Raw genomic sequence first — 19,287 nt, 5'->3', positions numbered from 1 at the left:
GATTATGTCCTGGTTCAGCTAGGATAGGGTTAAGTTTCCCCATCAGAGAAGGGGGAAGGGATCTCCAACCAGGTTATTCATACAATGCTGATGTCAGGTCTGGGTGCAGGAACGCGGGAACTTTTTCCTTTGTGGCTTTGGTGAAGGGGAGCATTCCAAGTGAGCTGTTTGTAACCATTACAGTATTTCTCTGCATATCTTTTGTCGTGTTTACTGTTATTGCTGTTTATTGTTATCATTTTTACTGTTGTTGTTCAGATTGTTTATCACACTGTTGTATTAAGTTTCTTCTTATTTTAACCCGGGGTTTGTGCCTCACTTCCAGCCTGACCAGGTGGGGGAGGGGCAATGGTAACGTGCTCTCCGGTCCCGGTAGGGCCTAAACCATCACAGTTCCATAGTTGCTTGTACTAGCAATCTAAAATAAACCACCTATATTTCATTAAACCGAAGTTGAAGGTTGTCTGTGCTGCTGTCCTGTGAATCCAGATGCTTCAGCCAAAAAAATGTTTTAAAATGAACCAAGGGCCTGTATTGCATTTGAACAGTGCATAATATCCCTCATGATTCTTGTTGGGTCCTCTTCGGTGAGGCTTTTCCCTGAGTCATGTATTTATTGGAAAGGCTGCCTAAGATTGGGAGGAAGAAATCATCACACTTTAAAAGTTTAAAAAGAAAAAAAGACAACTGAAACAATCCCACAGGAGAAACACTGTTAAGTCAGACAATAATGAAAGCACACACAGATCAACCTTAGCTCCTTACCTGCTTGAAAACAGTAGGAAATCTTGAAATACAAATTAAAAACTAGCATTTTTTTTCAATTAAACATGTAATGACAAATCACTTTGTGTTCAAAAATCCCCAAACTTCAATCTGAAAAAGCCTTGCAGTGGAAACAGAAAGTAACTGTTCTCCCAACACAACTGAGAATTTGAGACATTTATTAGCAGTTTAGTTTTCCAAAGTTTGTAAAGACTATTTATGTTCCCCTTTCAGGTGCCCCAGAAGACATTTATATATTTTATTGAAAAAAAGAAAAGCTGCTGAAACATTTGCAGAGCTGCACTAGAAACTCCCAAGTAATTTTAAAAAAGCAGCTGCTTTTAAAATCTTCATTGTACCTGTTAATAAGTGTGTGAAGTTACTGTAAGGAAGCTTAATTTGTAACCATGAATCTAACACAAAACATCTCTGATCCAGAGAGAGTTCATAAAGGCCTTTATGATTATCATCTGACTGCTGCTTTTAAGTGTAATTTTAACTTCATTGCATTTTGGCTGCTCAAACTAAGGGTGCGCTTTGATAGTCTCTCATAAGTTAGTTGATCATACGGAATTCGAGACAATTAGAGGAAGCCTCACAAGAATGCGCTGCATGTGTCATCCCTGAACGCAGAAACCCACATATGCTGAAACAGGAGAGAAGAGAGAGACTGGTAAAAAACCCACCATATCCTTCTGCAAAATAAATCTACTGGAGTTGAAGAAAAAAAAAAAAGCACAGAACTGACATGCCTAAGTTTTGCTTCCAAAGCAAAACTTAAGAATTGTACACTTTTCCAGTAAAAAAAAAAAAAAAAAAAGTGGCTTCACTTCAGAAATATCTGTCCAGACTGCTGCTGTGTTTCACAAATTAGGCAGAGTTCCCATAAGGATTGATGGAAAAAGCAACATGCTTTTATGCAGAATTTCTGAATTGAAATGAAGATATACAAACCTGACTGGGGACTCAAAAATACTTTTCCTTTGTGTTTCTTTTTTTCTTCTTGTATAAGCACTCCCTATAAACAACATATACACACTGATGAACCAACAAAACTGTACTTTATCATTCCACAATAAAAAAAAAGAAAGGTTGTCCTTGAAAAGTTAAGTAAAGCTATTTTAAAGTACTTTAGAACTTTTTTAAAGAGAAAGAGATCAAAGAGAAGGAACACTTAGTGTTTACCTGATTTAATCTACCAACACGTTTGGCAGTGCTGGGTAAAGAAGGGGATCCATACGACACTTCCGGTTTTGAACCACCTGAAAAGATCATAATATAACAAAGACTGGCTAACTTGAAACTAGTTTCCATTTCAAGAATCATAAGATAAAAATACCAAAATATATGCAATCTACATTCATAGAACGTAGAAGGTAGGACATTATTTTCCTCAATTTTATAATGTGGAAAACTAGCATAATGAGGTGGGATGCTGAAATGCTAGGGTTTCAACCCCAAGCCCCAAATTAAGGTTGACATATGGGTGAGTTTGCCTTTGGGCTTCCCTCCAGGGTGCAGCTGGCCTTGCAGGGAGAACCATTGGGTAAATGAGCCCCAGGTGTCCCACATTAAGTAAACAAGGGTCAGGTGTCCCACTTAGGGATAAAAGCTGGGACCCCTTGCAGGAAGGGGAGTGTCTGTCTATGAAGTGGATGTACTTTGCAGAGTTCCTTCTTGGGGAAGGACCTCCTACCTCCCTGGGACTGGGCTCCAGTCAGGTCTGGCTTTTGTAAACACGGCCTGTGTAGAGATTCAGTATGTGGCATCCTTGGTCTTATGTATTTGGCTTGTTGACTCGGTTGTCTCCCATTCCTTCTATGGGAGACTGCATGTCACCATTTATTCCACCCATTGTTGGTTGTGCTGTGTTGTTGTTGGGATCAGTGGGATTGATGTCAGTTATATGTAATCTGACTTGTTTGTACCCCCAGTGCTCACCCATGTACTGACCCTTTTGTACCAAATACAATTTGGTTATTGGTTCATCTTTATGCTGGCTGTGTCCTTTATGCTAGGCTTAATAATTGGCAAAAACCAGATGCCTATATAGTTAAGCACCTAAGTTAGAAACCTACAATAAATTAAGCTATGTATCCTTCTCCAGAATCAGAGGGAGACAAGGAACTTTGGAGAAAGAATGAAGATATGGTGATAAGTGATTTGTTCATAGTCTCACAAAATGTATCGCAGCAAAGAATGAAGTCTGATCTCTCAGGCCCAGTTGCTCTCTCTATTTGAGGACTATGAACACTTCAGGCACTAAGCAAGCAAAAAAAAAAAAAAAGACCAACATACAGCAATTCTCTTCATACTCAAATAAAGTTCCCCAAATAGACAAAACCACCTACTCCAGAATTCATGATTTTAGACATATGTACTGTACAGCCTCAGCATTGTTCTCACATGATGAATTTTATAAAACACAAACAATGTAACTGACTACAAAACAGTCAGGCATACTCCCCTTCACCTTAGCAAACTGAGTATCATAGCAGATGGAATGGTAGGAGGAAAGGCTCAACAGGACAAGGTCAAAGATAAAGAAAGTCAAGTTAAATTTAGCCTTGACATATACCTTCAGATGGTCACAAGCTGAATAAAATGTGGCTTCAATTTTTAAGTCTTTTCTGTCCACCCAACACTCTAGTGGTTTACTGAACTAAGAACACTTACAAATACCTTGAAAGTTCTGCACATATTTTCACCATTTTCCTCCCCCTTGTAGTACTTTGTTAGCAAAGCCTTATGCTCTCTCCACCAATTACTTCTGATTAAGAGGAGTCTCCTAATGTAAGCCAGATAGAACACTTTTGCTAGTAGAAGAGCTGTTTTGAAGTTATATGTATACAAATGATTCCTATTTGTTACTTTAAGAGCTTGTGCTGGGTTTCTGCAGCAGAGACTTTGATAGCAGGGGAGGGGAAGCACAGGGGTGGCCCCTATGAGAAGCTTATTGAAGCTCCCCTGGCTCCAAGTCGGACCCGCCTTTGCACCAAGGCCAGGCCAATTAGCGATGGTGGCCACGCCTCTGCGGTAATATATTTAAGAGGAGGAATCTGGGGGGGGTGGGGTGGGGGTGTCGGTGGATGTGGTGTGTGTTGGGGCTTGTAAGGAGGAGATAGAAGGGCGTGTATGCCAACACCAAGGACAGTACAAGGAAGGAGAAGTAAAGGAGGTGCAGCGGTGGAGAGCCGCCCTGCATCCCGTGGTGAGATGGCAGGGCCGCCCCCCTGCCACCCAGGGGGCTCTACAGTGGACCAGATGCTGACCTGCAGCCTGTGGAGGGCCCCACACCAGAGCAGGCTGCTGCATTTAAAAGAGGCTGGGACTCAGGGAAAAAAGCAGCCCCAGTGTTGTAGTTTGGTGATGGGAGGATTGCAGCATGTGGGGGTGGCCCACACTGGAGCAGCATGGGAACAACTGCATCCTGTGGGAAGGACTCACGCCAGAGAGGAGGACCCTTGCCCATGAGAGGGGAGCCATGTACATACAGAAGGGCATGAATGGGCAGACTTCCCTTTCCCCTCCAGAGGAGGAAAGAAGCAGCAGACAGACAGCACCCCCCATCCTGTTACCTGCATTGCAGAGTGCAAGGAGGTAGATTGGGAGCAGAGCTGAGCTGGGGAAGAAAGGAGGGATGGGCGAGGTGTTTTTAAGATACTGTAACAGTAACACTTCTCACTGTCCCACTCTGTTAGGTGGTGGTGTTGTTAGTGTTTGAATTAAAGTGAGGTTCTTTTTTCTTCCCCTAAAGAATCTGTCTTGCTCATAATGGTAATGGGTGAGCCACCCTTCTCTCTCCTTATCTCAGTTCTTAAGTCTTTTGCTTCACTTTCTCCTTCCCATTGCTGTCGTGGAATGGGGTGAGCTCAGTTGCTCTTGGGGCTCAAACCACAACAGAGGTCAAGTCATGAGTAATCAGCAGAGCAAATTTTTCCAGCATGAATTCAAATGCTCCTAGGTTTACCTACAGGGAAACAATACTGTGTTCATCTGGAAGCTAACTAATAGTACCATTCACTGTCTTAAGGAGTCCCAGTTTTATCTGAGAATGATTTTCCTTTACAACACAGATGAGATCTCTCTTACCTGAAGGATGACATCGATACCGCTAAAACAAGAATTTGATTATTTCATCCATGTCTATCAGTCAAGATCTGGATTCGGGAGCATTTTTGTAGGTGTGGGGTTTAAGTCAAATTTGCAAACTGACTCCATGAAAAATAAGAAAGATTGCTGTATCTCTCTGTTGAGTTAGCAAGAACATTTCTCTGTTTTGTCCATAATATTTCCTCTGAGCAATCTCTACACTTTCACAGTGACTTTAGTGTCATATGGAATAATTCTGGTTTAGGTGATGTGAAGAGCTATAAGGCTAGCTTATGGTGCAGTTATGATGTAATGAAAGAGAAGCTGTAATTTGAAATGTTAGCAAACTCTTATGTAGTGGGGACAATGGAAGCAATTTCAACATACTAATCACTCATAGCTTTTCTACTACAAGCATCTAACCAAGAGAAACCATGTCAAATCTCTTGGGGTACAGCAAATTTCTGAAAGGTAGGTGAGGATTTAACTGACTAACTGTGACTACTTAAAAAAAAAAAAGATAGCAAAGCAAAATTATTACCTGTTAGTCAACCCTCTTAAAAATACCAAAAAAATAATGTCTGTTTAAACTACTCAGTTTGACCAGTTCCATACCTGCAGCTCCTTTATACTGTGGGCATTCCTTTTTAATATGACCTTCTCTTCCACAGATGAAACAACGTTTTTCTCTTAAGTCTCTCTCTTCCAGGCGCTTCCACTTCTCTGCTGATTGCCTGGTAGGTTTTTCTTTTCCAGTTTCCACTACTGCTCTTGCTAGTTTCCTCTTCTGAGGTGTACATGGATGCAATTTCCCCTCCTTGACCAAGTTCTCCTTTTCAGTTGTTTTATTCTGAGTTTCTTTTTCCTCTTTGCTTCTTTTCTCCTTGCTTTCTATGTACCTCTGGATTTTGTTATCTTCGTAATCACGACGCCGTCTTAGTCTGCAGGAGCAGAAAAAATGCTGCAGAGTTCACAGGCCTTGCATAGATACATACAGTAAAAAAACCAAACCAAACCCAAGTGCTGTCTACAGACAATGGGTGTATTTCATTGTTTCTTCAGTGGGTTAAATAAAGTGAATTCATGTACTTGTCCCTTTGAGTCTGCTATTAAACAGCGTTACATTAATGTAACATACATTTAACTCCACAATCAATTAGAATACATCCCTAAATTCTAATAATTGTATCTCATAAAATATAAGCACAACAGAATATCTGTGTGCTAGAGTTGCAAAGACAATGCAAGAAAAGAAACACTGAGCAAAATGCTAACAAAACATAAAAAATAAGGCTATAGTTCTATTTTTTTCCCCTTCTTGTTCAATCAGAACTCCTTTCCTTCTAAAACTGTATATTCACAGTATCTTTAAAAGTCTCTTCTACTGGGAGAAGCTTGTAACATTCTACGTGACTTAAAGATCTAGCAGTGGGAAAACAGCTACTACTATCAGAGTGGTTTTATCTAATTCTTTATACATGCCCCAGAGAAGACATCAGTGAAACCTCCAAGTCTGAACATAGATTCCTTTGGTCAGTCAGATGCAGTATTAATGGCAAATGACTTAAAAACTAAATGAATAGGCAAAAGAATAGCAGATGAGCTTCCCCTTTTTTAAAAAGGGAAAAAAGGAAGACCTGGGGAACTACAGGCTAGTCAGTCCCACCTCTACCCAGCAGGATCATGGAGCAGATCCTCCTGGGAACTATGCTTAAGGCAGATGGAAAACAAGAGGTGATTGGTGACAGATAACATGGTTTCACTAAAGGCAAATTGAGCCTGACAAATTTGGCCACAGCATTGGTGGATAAGAGCAACTGACATCATCTGCCTGGACTTGTGTGAAGCATCTGATACTGTCCCACACAACATCCTCGTCTCTGAATCGGAGACACATGATTTGATGGATGGATCATGCAGTGGATAAGGAATTGGCTGGATGCTCACACTGAAGAGAACTGCAGTTAATGGCTGGATGTTCATGTAGAGACCAGTGACAAGTGGTGTCTATCAGGAGTCCACGTTTGGACGAGTATTATTTTCCATCTTTGAAGGGGACATGGACAGTGGGGTTGAGTGCACTTTCAGCAAGTTTGCAAATGACACAAAGCTGTGTGGTATAGTTGATACTCTAGAGGGAAAGGATGCCATCCAGAAGGACCTAGACAGGCTAGAGAGGTGGGCCCAAGTGAACCTTATGAAGTTCAACGTCCTGCATATGGGTTAGAACAAATCTTAAAGATGGATACAGGCTGGGTAATGATTGGATTAAGAGCAGCCATGTAGAGGACTTGGGGAGTACTGGCAGATTAAAAACTGACTATGAACCAGCAACGTGTGCTCGCAGCTGTGCTGGGTTTGTGTGGAGGGGTTTTAGGTAGCAGGGGAGGGGGCTACAGCAGTGGCCTCTGTGAGAAGCTTCTCAAAACTCCCCTGGCTCCAAGTTGGACCCGCCTCTGGCCAAAGCTGAGCCAATGCGCAATGGTGACCATGCCTCTACAATAATGTATTTAAGAAAGGGAACCTGAGAGGGGGGTAGGGGACTTGTGAGAAGGCATTATGAAGGTGGGGGAGGTGTGCTGAAGCAGAGAGCCCCCCTGTATCCTGTGGTGAGAAGGCAGGGCCACCCTCCTTGACACCCATAGAGGTCACTAGAGGAACAGGGATCTGGCTGAAGCCTGTGGAGAATCCTCTATGTCAAGAGCCAGCTCGCGCTGTTGTAGTTCAGCGCTGGGAGGACTGCAACACGTGGAGGTGACCCACACCTGGGCATCTCGAGAAGAACGCATCCCATGGGGAGGACTCACAAGAAAGTTTGTGGAGCACTGTCTCCCATGAGAGGGGCACCACATGGAGCAGGGGGAAGAATACAGAAGAGTGCTTCCCCCACCCTTGCAGGAAGACGAGGTAGACTGACTGCACACCCCAGCCCCTGTGCTGCTGAGGAGGAGGTAGAGATACCAGTAGAGAACCCTGGGAAGAAGGGCAGGGTGCAGCGAATTTTTTAAGATATGGTAACACTTCTCACAATCCTGTTCTGTCTGTTAAGTGGTCTTTGGGTTAGTGTTTTGAATTAATGTCCTTTATTCCTCTCCTGAACAAGCCTGTCTTCTGCCTGTGACCATGTCCTTATCTCCATTCTGAGCCTTTCTCCTTCCTTCCCAGTAGTGGGTGGGGAAGGGGTGAGTGAACAGGCGTGTGATGCTCAGTTGCCCTCTGGGATCAAACCATGACAACAGTTCATAATATGAAGAGCAGGAAGATCAGTTTAGCACTCATTTGTTACAAGAAGATAGTTGCTTTCAGACATCTGATTACTGAGGATCAGGAAACCTTGTCGTGGATATAAAACAGGACATTGTTTTCCTAGGGATGTGCTTATGAAAAATAATGCTGTGACATTCTCGTCTGCTTTTTGATATAAATTGCATGATTCTGTGAACATGACAAAAATGTGTCTTGCTGGAGTAGCAGGATTCTAGAAGTAGAAGCTATTAAATAGAATACATAAAATGCTTTTATGGGTGCTTTTCATAGCAGATAGCTATTCAGGTCTACATTTAGTTTCTCTTTGACTACTGCTTTCCTATATAATGAAGTGCAGAGTCAGCATTATCACCTTAAGCTAAGTAGTTTTGCAGCCTTCTATGAAAAGATCCTGTTTAAAAACTACAGATGATGCTGGCAGACATTTAGTAACTTAGCACAGACTAAAGATTTAAACAAACACCATCTACAACTGTCAAAATAGGTATTGACACATTTTCATTTCAAAGTAAAGGAAATAATCTGCAACACATACAAATTTCACTTTAACATTGCTATCTTCATCTTTTTTCTGAACAAACCTAAGGTAAAGTTCCACACAGATGCCAAAACTATACTCACTTTCTTCTCATGGGACAATCTTTCATGAAATGGCCAATTTTACCACAAATTCTGCAGCACCTATCATTTGGTGCCAGTTCTCCTTCTGTTAGCACCTCTGGATCAAAGAAGTACTCCTGAAGAAGAAATCATGCATTTAAAATGAAAATCCATATGCTTGAGAATCAAGACAGATAAGCAAGTGTTACACAGGAGGAAGAGTTACAGTGAAAAATAAACCTGGTGTGCGTAGCTGAACTGAAAGACCCGACAAGATCAACTGGCCACTGGCCTCCTCTTTACAGGCAGCCTGCTGACATCAAGTCAGCAAGCTCTTCTTTAAAACTGCAGTTTTAAGAAATGATAAGCTGTTTTTGACAGGGACTAAAATATGTAAGCCTGTGCAATGAGGCTCTCACTTGATTAGAATTCTGCATGCCAACACATTTTACATGCAAACAACACAAAACCAACACCCAAGTAATAACTCCCATAAAGAATTTAAGTACTGTTGAAAATTAAGAGACGGGCTTAAAGACAGTGTAGCCATGCTCCTACAAGTCCTAATAGACATCCAAGAGCGTGCACATACTGCTCTTTGAAGCAACTTACCATTTTTGATAGATATTCTTTAGGAAATACTTTTACAGGGGTACCAAATACCCTTCTGCCATTAATAAAAGCCTTCATTATAAAATTGGTCACTGTGGAAGGAAAAAAAAAGATAAAACATCATCCAAACATCAAACAAGCCAGTAAAAGTAAGATCTAAGGCAAGAACTTCACTTTGTACCCGAATTTGTTAACAGGAGACTTACTTTTTCTTGACAATCCAGCTCCTAGATTGTGGTTCAAATCAAAGGGGTCTGTACAAAAAGAATTACAGGCATTAATCAAGTCCAGGACAAGATCAGCAGTGTATACATACACATGAACATCTCCAGGCAGCTATTCCCAGTGCAGAGTTAATATCCTGAAATTTAACTGTTTGCAAATTTATTGTAAAGAAATTAACTCCATGGACAAAGGATCACAGCCATACAGGTCTGAACTGACTGAAGGATTTGAAAAGAATAAACTGAATGTGCAGGCAAGAGCGTAGAAATTTTCTCCATGAAAGTCATGGAACTAGTCACCTAAGCCATGAAAGTGGTTTAGGGAACATTTCTAAGACATATCACTGCATTTTCTTAATAGACATCATGGTATTACTTAATGGTGTAATCATGGACAGGGTTAAATCAGTCATGTAAATATGGACTCAGCTAATCTGTGAGAAAACCTCAACTATATTACAGCTTTTTTATTTTCCAAAAGATTTGATTAAATCTATTTTTTTGTGAGTTAGCATCATCATGAAAAGTATAAAGGCTGCTTTGCAGCTTTTTTTTTTCTGTAGAGAAAAAGCACCCTAATTTTTACCACTACTGAAACTCAATTGGAATTTTGCAGTGATTTCAAAACATAAGCAAGTAACAATTTATTATTTAGTAATTGAAAAAACAAATAAGCCTTGTGGAAAGACCAAATATTTTATGTGGGCATTAAAGAAATTCCACATATTTCTGTAACTCACATGTTTTTACCTTCAATTACAATGTATTTGGAGGTCCATTGCTTCTTGAAAGTTGTAAGCAGACTTTTTCTCCTAATGGAGATGACATGCTCTTTGAAATCAAATTCTTCTGTGTAGAAACGGAGAAGTCCCAGCCACAGCTGCCCAACAGATTCAGTGTTTTTGCCATAGTCTGGCCAAAGAACTGACTGAAAATGACAAATATTTTTACTTCCAGTACTTATATTAAGCAGAATAATTTTCATAATTTGGAAATTCAGACCATGCAAGTTTTATAAACAAAGACAGCTGAGTTACACCAGAATACTTCCTTTCATTATTGGCATTAATAATGCAATACTGATTTTAAAATGGTGTATTATTGAAAATATTAAAAACAAAAGCAAAGAATTAATAAAACTTCTAACATTAGGTTTTGCCTGTTACAAAAAGGTTAATTCACTTTTATGCTATTTAACACAGAAGTATTCAACAGGATTAAACAGCTATGACTAGATAGGCAGCTGCTGTTTGTAGGAGTTACCTCCACCCAGTAATTGACACACAGAGTGATTAATCATCATTAATACGTTAAAATATTTTTAACCTATTTTTTTTCAGATTTTTCAGGATTTTTTTTTTCCTCAGATGAGTTACAACCAACCATATTCTTAAAAGCTTTACAGGGTGGAATTGGGATTTTCAAAGCAATAACTATTCCACTTCCATTTCTATATTCAAGCACCAATATAGGAGGACAATGTTTCTTAAAATGAATTCTTTTTCATTCACAAAGCGACAGGTAACACCATTTCAAATTAGGTTTACTCACCAACTCGTCTAATTTATCAAAGAAATAAACATTCCAGTCATCAACTAGAATTTCAGGTTTTTTTGGTTCTTTGTAGATCTGAAAGCATGATATTAAACTCATTAGAAAAGCCCTTCAAATTCAGCACTAACATTCTTTCATTAATACTGTACAGATACACATTTCTTTCCTGATATACTGTACCTCTTGAAGAACAGGGACGACAGGTGGCTTTCTCTGTTGCAGAAAATAAAGCACCATAAGAGTATATGCGTAAGAAGAAAGGCTACCTCGAGATGCATCTCCAATGTCACATATCTAGAAAAAGAAACATGATTTGTATCTTTTATGGTTTTTATCTCTTACTACAGGAATTACTGCTTTGAGAATGTCTGAAATATACTTACCTTCGTAAACACTTTCATTGTGTAACACAGATACTTTACTCTAGGATCAATGGCTGCATATGATGACAGGAGCCTTGTGTTATGTAAGGCCTATAAAAATAAGGAAATTATATATAGGAGCTCTGAAGAAATTACTAAGCTAAAACTAAAAACTTTTATATTGTGTGCTCAAGAAATGCAGATGTGAAGCCCTGCACAGTATAATGTGTATTGAGAAAGGTAGCATTCAACAATGAAGTTATCACCTGATCTGTTAAATAGTCAATCAACATCCTTAATCTGTGCAGAAATGGTACAAAGCAGCATTCACAGAAGGGTACTTCCCCACAGAAAGGGACGCATTAATCTACTACTGCATTTTCAAAATATTTGGTAGCAGCTAAGTTCTTGAACTAAGATCTCAGCCCAGAAATGCGAAAGCTATCAACTAACCCATAAGAGCATATGTGCAGAATTTCAAGAAGACTTTCATAATTACTTGATTGAGGTATCTTCCTCAAGACTCCCCTTCAGCTCAGACAAAAACTTCAGAAAATTTAATACTTGGGTCTGAAGCTTATTTTCCTTTGGTGTTTCAAGTAACTGGCTTTTGAAGTTCAGAGACATTGAAAAAAACCCAAAACTTGTTTTTCAAGTATTTGGCCAAGAACTTCTTGGGCTTTTTTTAAATTCCAACACATGTTCCAGTTCAGACAAGTTGGGTTCAAAGTCACTATTCCAGCTTTCAAGGCTAAGCAAAAGCCATGACAGGAAGTGGAGTGTAGGAAAGCTGAAGATCTATTATTTTGTCCTCTCATTTACAGAAAGACTTCAACACCTAAACCATTATTTCTTACTGAAGAATTAATATATTTTCTTAGGTACGTGACAGCTATGAAGTCACAGATGTGCAACTAACTCCATTCATAGTCAAATAAAAAGGTTGTTTGGAAATCTCAAACTGCAAGATGTAACTGGAAACAGGTGATTATTGAGCCTCAACAAAACAATCACTTCAATCTCAAGAAGCAGACCCACACTTTTCTGTTAAAAAAAAAAAAATTAAGAAGAGATAACCTTACCAGAGTATTATATAAACTGATGTCTACTTCAAGACCACTTCTGACATGGAAAAATTTGACAATTGGCACTTTAGCAGTAGTTATAGGCAAGACATTTTTTAAACCTAGGATGAAATGTTTAATTACTGAATGACTGCAATACTGTCGTAACAGTATCAAATGCTCTACAAATAACTGCAAACTGCAGTAAAAAGGCTACAAATTAAAGTCTTAGATAATACCAAAATTGTACTTCAGTTATATTTTAATACTGATTTTAGGCATTTGTCAAACATGATGAATCTGCTAATATATAAAAATATATATTGGAACCCTAATAAAACAAAGATCAATCTAAATGCTATAGAAAAGCTTAAGAGAGCATTGATAGTTCACTCCGATCGTATTAAATTCATGTGAGATACATCAAAACTAGCACTACAAAATCATAATTTCTTGTAGAAAAAAACAGAATTCCCATTGCTAACTGGTATCAGCCTACCTTTTACTATTAACTTACTAGGCACTGAACGTACAAATACAACATAACGCCTAACTACTTAAAGCCTCAAACTTTAACTTAAGGTTTGTTCTGATGCATCTAAGTTATAAACATACCATCTGCCCCATTTGGATGTGGTCCTGTAACATTATAGCCTCAATGACCTACATATGCAAAAGTAAATCCAAAACGTTCACAACACATAACCTATTACAAACATTAAGCTCTCTGATATAGCTTTATCTTATTTTCTTCAACAGTGCCCCAGATTGTTCTCACTACAGCAACTGAACAATCTGTTACAATTTTCAAAGAAGTTACCTGACTGCTTCTTGAGAACTTTTGCTAAATCTTCAATGATTCTGATGCAATCCAGTCCCTAAGGCATTAAGAAAAAAAGTTGAAAGTTGTTTCTGCTACAAGTATTTTAGGCAAACCTTTTATTACTTGCCATTAAGCTTAAAGCTGTATAATTGAGTTTCATATTATACAGAATTATGTGAATACCAGAAATTGTTTCAAAATAGCACTTGTAAAATCAACACTAAATAGTATCTTCACATAGGCTTTTAAAACTTTTATACTGGGCATGAAAGGAGATTGATGTCCTTTTCCACTGGCTCCCATTCCTAGCTGTTTATGCTACAAAGCATGTTATTTATCTGAACAGCTAATGCTAGAAGTAATGGTAATACAGAAGTCAGAAGATGACTGATTACTTGAGAGTAGTTCTTAAACTCATTCCTACACCAACAGCAAACCCCCCAAAAATAATCTGCCTTTGTGGCACCTATTTGGTTTTCTTCTAATCTGAAAAGCTTTTATAAAATAATAAAGTTGTTACATTATATACACAACCATAACATTTTGTATTTATTTATTTAAAAAAAAATAATTTCAAACTACCTCAGCAGTTTCCAGCCCATCTATCGTCATACAGATATCAAGGTCACTTTGTTTGAAGCCAAAGCCATTTTTTGAGGAGCCAAACAAACTCAGCTTGGTTCCTGTAAGAGATGTGATGGGTTATTAACCACATATTGAAACAGAATCTCAAGTTGTATACAGCTTCAAACCACTGCACGTCTTTTAATACGGGCATGAAAAATTACTGTCTTTCTACGGTAGATCAATACTTACTTCCTTACCAACTTTGTGGATGAGGAAAGAATCTCTACTTTTATTGGTTCAAATGAACAGTCTGACAGATCCAGAAACAGGTTTTCCAATAATTAAATCATCAACATGCAGGTCTGAGCTGAAATCTGATAAAAAATGGTAACACTTCTCTCTGCAGAGATTTTCAGGATAAGGGATATATCCATCCATGTATGGGGCTCCAGCCAAAAAAATCTTTTGCTAATCTTAAAAGCCTATGAACCAAACTCCAGGTTACAGGTAGGAACTCCAGAAAGAAACAAACAATAAAAAGATCAAATAGCTAGGTTCTGTAGATAGGTCAAACGTTGTGCCTTTATTTTCATATATTCCCAAACCAGTAAGTTTCAGTAGGAAGGACTACAAAAAGGTTGCTACTTGTAAGAGCAGATATAACAACAAATCTGGCTAATGAGTAAGGCTACAATAACAATTATAAAACCATTCCAAGGACTGCTTTGATTGTCTTCTCTTTGACTTGCCATTGTTCCTGCCTATTAATGTGTTGTATATACGACTAAGTCAAAAAAGACTTAAACCAAAGACAGACTTAAAACAGAAATTAATGTAATGAAGTATAGCAATGCTGAGCAACAATATAGGTTAAATGTTCAAAACTGAAGTGTTTACTATGCTGATATGATATGTTTTCTTAGAGACACTCAAGTATGATGACACTAAATGATAAATATAAAGCTAGAACTGCAAAATTACCTGGGAAATCCTGTCTGATGAAGTTTTCCAAGTTTTGTCTTATATGTTCCCGAGCTTGATCCTCTACAGTATTTGGAGCAAAATCATCTTAAAAAAAATAAAAGACAATTTAGACAAACTGACCTGTAGAAAGAATCAACAGCAAAGATTCAAATGAAACAAGTGAGGGGTTTACAGTGGGGGGGAAGAAGGGATGGAAAAAGCAAGAGAAGATTCACATGTGAAAGAAAGAAAGCAAGGATGAAGTAGAATAGAAATACCTGTTCAAAGAAAAATATTAATTAGACAAATAATGCATTTTGTCTGGTCAGAAATGGCGAGAGAAAAAGGAGTAAAGTTGGGTCACTCTGAAAAGAACAAAAGTGGAGAAGTGTTACAAAACAGTATTTTGATTCCTTTTTTTTCTAGAACACTGGTCTGTTTACTGAAAACCACAAGTTAAGGAACAGTAACAAAATTCATAGTAGACAGAAATGTAAAAGCATCAGTCAAAACCCTCACACAAAATTAAACTGTTAGAAATTATATTAAGATGCCTAAACGAGTTATCAAACAGCCAGTGTGTGGAAGATAAACCTAAATATTTTGTAATTCTCTAGATAGAACTACTTAGTAGTTTGTATTAAACCCTTGAAAATCTTAAAATTGTATCCAAGAGAGTTTGATAAACTGTCCCTCTTTATAACACCATTAGCCTGTTATTTCATTATTTTTGTAATTATTTTTCTACTGCACAACAATATTCGAAGAAAAACACTTACGGTAACATTGGACACAAACTTGATCTAGAATAACTGAAAATTTGGGTGTCAGCACTGGCAGTGGGTCAAGCTCAATTTTCTTGAAGTCTTCTGGACAATCCCTCTTTAAATGACCTTCCCGTTTGCACAAGCTACATACTACTGTAGGAGACTGCATGAACAGAAAGCAAGATTGGTTTTAAAAACTGTAATACTTTAATGAATTTGAGCAACACTGTCATATAACTGATAATAGAACACAGCGATATGTTTATATTCTCATACAGCTTGCTTACCTTGCCCTTTGTAAAAGCTGTTTTACTGAATTCATAAAAAAGTTCCGATTCTAAACACTGTTCTATTGTGTTCTCTTCAAAAAGGCTTCCCTTCTCAGTAAGATGCTCTTGACTCAAATTGATCCTCAAAGGTCCATCCACATTTTCTTCAAAATGTTTGCTCTCATATTTACTTGGGATAGAAAAATCTTCTTCCTCTGACAGTATATCATCATCTCCAGATCCAATATATGTGTTATCTAGTTCATCTCCAGCTCTTAGGACACCGCCACATTCTCTCTGGTTTAGAAGACTCGAGTCTTCCTCTTCTTCTTCCTCATCATCTGAGTTAATCATTTGGGATATTTGATTCTTTGATGAACATACAAATTTTTTCAGGGATTCATCCAGTTCATCAGTATCTTCAGTGCTATCCTCATCAACGTCAATCTTGTCATCCACTATACCACTGCATTCTAAGCCAAACTCATCACTCTCGGTAAGTGTAGCATTTTGAAAATGTTCTATGTCTGAAGTACTACATGTCTCTGTATCATGCTCATTCACTCTAACAGGGAGATCTCCACTATCACTGTCTTCATCTATTCCCTGCTCAATAGTCAAGATATTGTTCCATCTTATTTTTTGTTGTTCATGTTCTTCCTCTTCCTCCTCTTCTTCCTCTTCATTTCCACTCTCTGTCTCTTCACAACTTGGTTTAAAATCCTCATTATCTCCAGAAATAACTTCCTCAATTATGCAGTCTGAATCTTCATGGGCAATTTCCAAATGACTTATATCATCATTCAGCTCTTCTTCTGTGAAGCCTTCTGAGCCATCACACAGTTTTGAAGGATCAGTTCTATGTGCCTGGGGTGTACCTGTAGTCTCAGTTTTGCAGTCTTCCACTACTGCGTTTGTTCTACCATCCAAGTTTTGCAGCTCAGAATTTTCATGCTTTATAGTATCTTTTCCATGGTCCAGCATCTGGGATTTCTCCTCATTGGCATTTGGAAAGGATTTTTTTCTCAATTTTGCACTTCTTTTTTGAGGCAAGGCAAAATACTTGTAAGTTGCTCTCAGACAGTGAAGAATATACTCATACACTAACTGGCTGTTCAGAGTTCTTGCCACATTCCTTCTGACTGAATATGGGTCTAGTAGAAAGAAGAAGTAAGCCAGCAGTGCAGGAGTTAATTTTTTTTTTAAATAATACACTTACATCCTTACAAAATTTGAATATATTACCATCAGTTACTCTAAAACTGTGTAGGGATGTATTGTGCTGAAAACAATTTTTAAGTCCACTTAATTACTTTTGATAACATTGAAAAAAATACCCAAGAGAAATATTATTTACTTTGATTTGTTTTCCAAAATATATTCTACTATATTATTGGTAATCACAGTCCAATATTAAAAAATTTTAAGTTATTACACACCATGTCAATAGCCAAGACAGTACCCTAGAAAATTAAACTTCTTTGAAGTTTATTGATATATATACCTTCCACAGCAATGCGCTTTTTAGGCCAGTCCTTTGATTCACGAGACACTGTTTCTTTGAGCCGTATGCTAATAACCAAATCAGCCATATTGAACTCCAAGGCATAGAAACGAAGCAGTTCTACCCAGAGCTGACCAGCAGGTGCTGAACGCTGCTGTCCTGAATCAAATACTAAGTGAACCTGTCAATTACAGAAGAAAAGCTGAAATAATATTGAATGCACAAGTGTTTAGCTGTCACACTTTCTTGTATTTCATCTGTAATGTGGTATTACATAATTTATAGTTGTTTCTATACTCCTGCAAGTGCAATAAAAACGGCAATTAAAAAATTGGAAGAAATAATGTAAGATCAGATTATAAAATTTCAAAATGAAAGATTGCAGCAGTGGTGAAGAACAGCATCAGTGATTAATAACAATTGCTTAAGTGTTTATGCTATAACTTATAAATTTCCAAGAAGATATCACATCTAATCTAATTGGACTGAATGGATTATATAGCCTAGTTTTTAGCAAGGCCTAAACTGTATCGCTAACTGTCATAACATTCAACCATATGGTGATACTGTTTCTTGCAAAGTTGTTGTAAAATAAATAATTTGGAAGAACAGTTCAAAGCTAAAAGGTAGTATTTTTCATACACTTAACCTAATTCTGAGATAAACTTGCTTCAACTCTATAAACTATATTCTCCCCTGACAGATTAAAACCCAGGGTCTTATCTAAGAGTTTGAAGTAACACCTAGTTTCCTACTAGCTTCTTGGCATCAAGAGGTAAACATAGTAAATCTTGTATCAGTCATACAGTTTCTTAGTTCTGCCCCTTGTTTTGCAACATAAAACACAAAACAAAAAGAGAAGATAGTTCTTTTTTTTTAAGAACAGCAATGACTGCTAAACTAGTACAGAAATAAATTAAACTGTTCAGACCTTGCCCCTTATAGGGGAAGTTTCTTGTGGCAAATCAGAATCATCGGTGGGGTTATGCTCCCAAATCACAGCATCATTCTCAACTCCTTTCAGATGAAAATTAGTTAATTTGTTTAATGAGAATCCTCCAATCTACAGAAAACAGAAATAGAAACATACAGCTAAATATCATGTGAATTCTAAATCTTACTCCCCCATGGTAGTATGCCAAATTAAAACAGAATGAAGTTTAAAAATAGCTGTTACAGGCCTAGAATATGTCCCAATCTGCTTCTCTCTTCTCCCTATGCTTCACTACAAAAAGCTCTCAAGAGTTCAGTGCTTTTGGAAGGGTATCCATAAGCCATAGAATCTTCTCTTTGCACATTACAGAAGCATAAATACTTGTTTTTCAATTATATGGCCATATACTTTAGGATGTTTCATTCAGTGCAGAAAGTGGAGAGGCTCTGAAAATGAGTCAGTCATGTATTGAAGGAAAATGTTACTTGCAAGTCCCATGTAATTGGTTATAGAAATTGGAACATGCACACTAAATATAAACAGGTGACTATAAGAACAAAAACAAGTGCCATGAAGATAACACCTGAATGTGTCCTGGAGAACTGGATTCTGGATTTTGTCCATAATACAACTCCTGATATTATGGTGCATTTCAGCATCTAAACCCAAGAAATACATACTCTAAACCCCTAGTCTGATCCCTTGCGTAGATATCACACCAGTGTGCTCCCCAACTCTGGTCTACGTTTTGAGGAACTAGGTATCAAAATCCAAGGCACTGTTTTGGGATGTAGCTATGTAATTCAGAGTTCTCGACTCTGGAAGAAATGCAGAAGAAATGAAGAAGTAGATTAAGTGCATTAGTCAATGCCCAGCTCTCTTTACTCACAAAAGGGGCAACAGAGAACTTAATAACTAGG

General features: G+C 38.0%; 1 protein-coding gene across 4 annotated transcripts in view; it reads right to left on the bottom strand.

The window, feature by feature from the left end:
- Positions 1-309: 309 nt before the first annotated feature.
- TUT7 (terminal uridylyl transferase 7) overlaps positions 310-19,287 on the bottom strand; it is a 35,646-nt gene continuing 16,668 nt past the window's right edge. Inside the window, exons 10-28 of one of the 4 annotated variants that reach the window (XM_026866125.1) lie at positions 18,365-18,496; positions 17,434-17,614; positions 15,948-17,083; positions 15,673-15,823; positions 14,912-14,998; positions 13,946-14,046; positions 13,361-13,418; positions 12,559-12,662; positions 11,498-11,587; positions 11,295-11,408; positions 11,112-11,189; positions 10,311-10,488; positions 9,543-9,590; positions 9,337-9,428; positions 8,746-8,861; positions 5,473-5,798; positions 1,951-2,027; positions 1,720-1,783; positions 310-629 (exon numbers count right to left, since the gene is read on the bottom strand). In XM_026866125.1, the coding sequence (XP_026721926.1) occupies positions 562-629; positions 1,720-1,783; positions 1,951-2,027; positions 5,473-5,798; positions 8,746-8,861; positions 9,337-9,428; positions 9,543-9,590; positions 10,311-10,488; positions 11,112-11,189; positions 11,295-11,408; positions 11,498-11,587; positions 12,559-12,662; positions 13,361-13,418; positions 13,946-14,046; positions 14,912-14,998; positions 15,673-15,823; positions 15,948-17,083; positions 17,434-17,614; positions 18,365-18,496 (3,201 nt within the window). In that variant the 3' untranslated portion in view covers positions 310-561. Of the gene's footprint in view, positions 1,784-1,950; positions 2,028-5,472; positions 5,819-8,745; positions 8,862-9,336; positions 9,429-9,542; positions 9,591-10,310; positions 10,489-11,111; positions 11,190-11,294; positions 11,409-11,497; positions 11,588-12,558; positions 12,663-13,360; positions 13,419-13,945; positions 14,047-14,911; positions 14,999-15,672; positions 15,824-15,947; positions 17,084-17,433; positions 17,615-18,364; positions 18,497-19,287 lie in introns of those variants that run through there. The other 3 variants (XM_026866124.1, XM_026866127.1, XM_026866128.1) reach the window with 3 other exon arrangements.

The sequence above is a fragment of the Athene cunicularia genome (assembly GCF_003259725.1).
Source record: "Athene cunicularia isolate RWA chromosome Z unlocalized genomic scaffold, athCun1 chrZ_part2, whole genome shotgun sequence".
In the NCBI taxonomy this organism is placed as follows: Eukaryota; Metazoa; Chordata; class Aves; order Strigiformes; family Strigidae; genus Athene; species Athene cunicularia.
The sequence above is the reverse complement of the archived record's forward strand: the minus strand, read 5'-3'. Positions and strand labels throughout refer to the sequence as shown.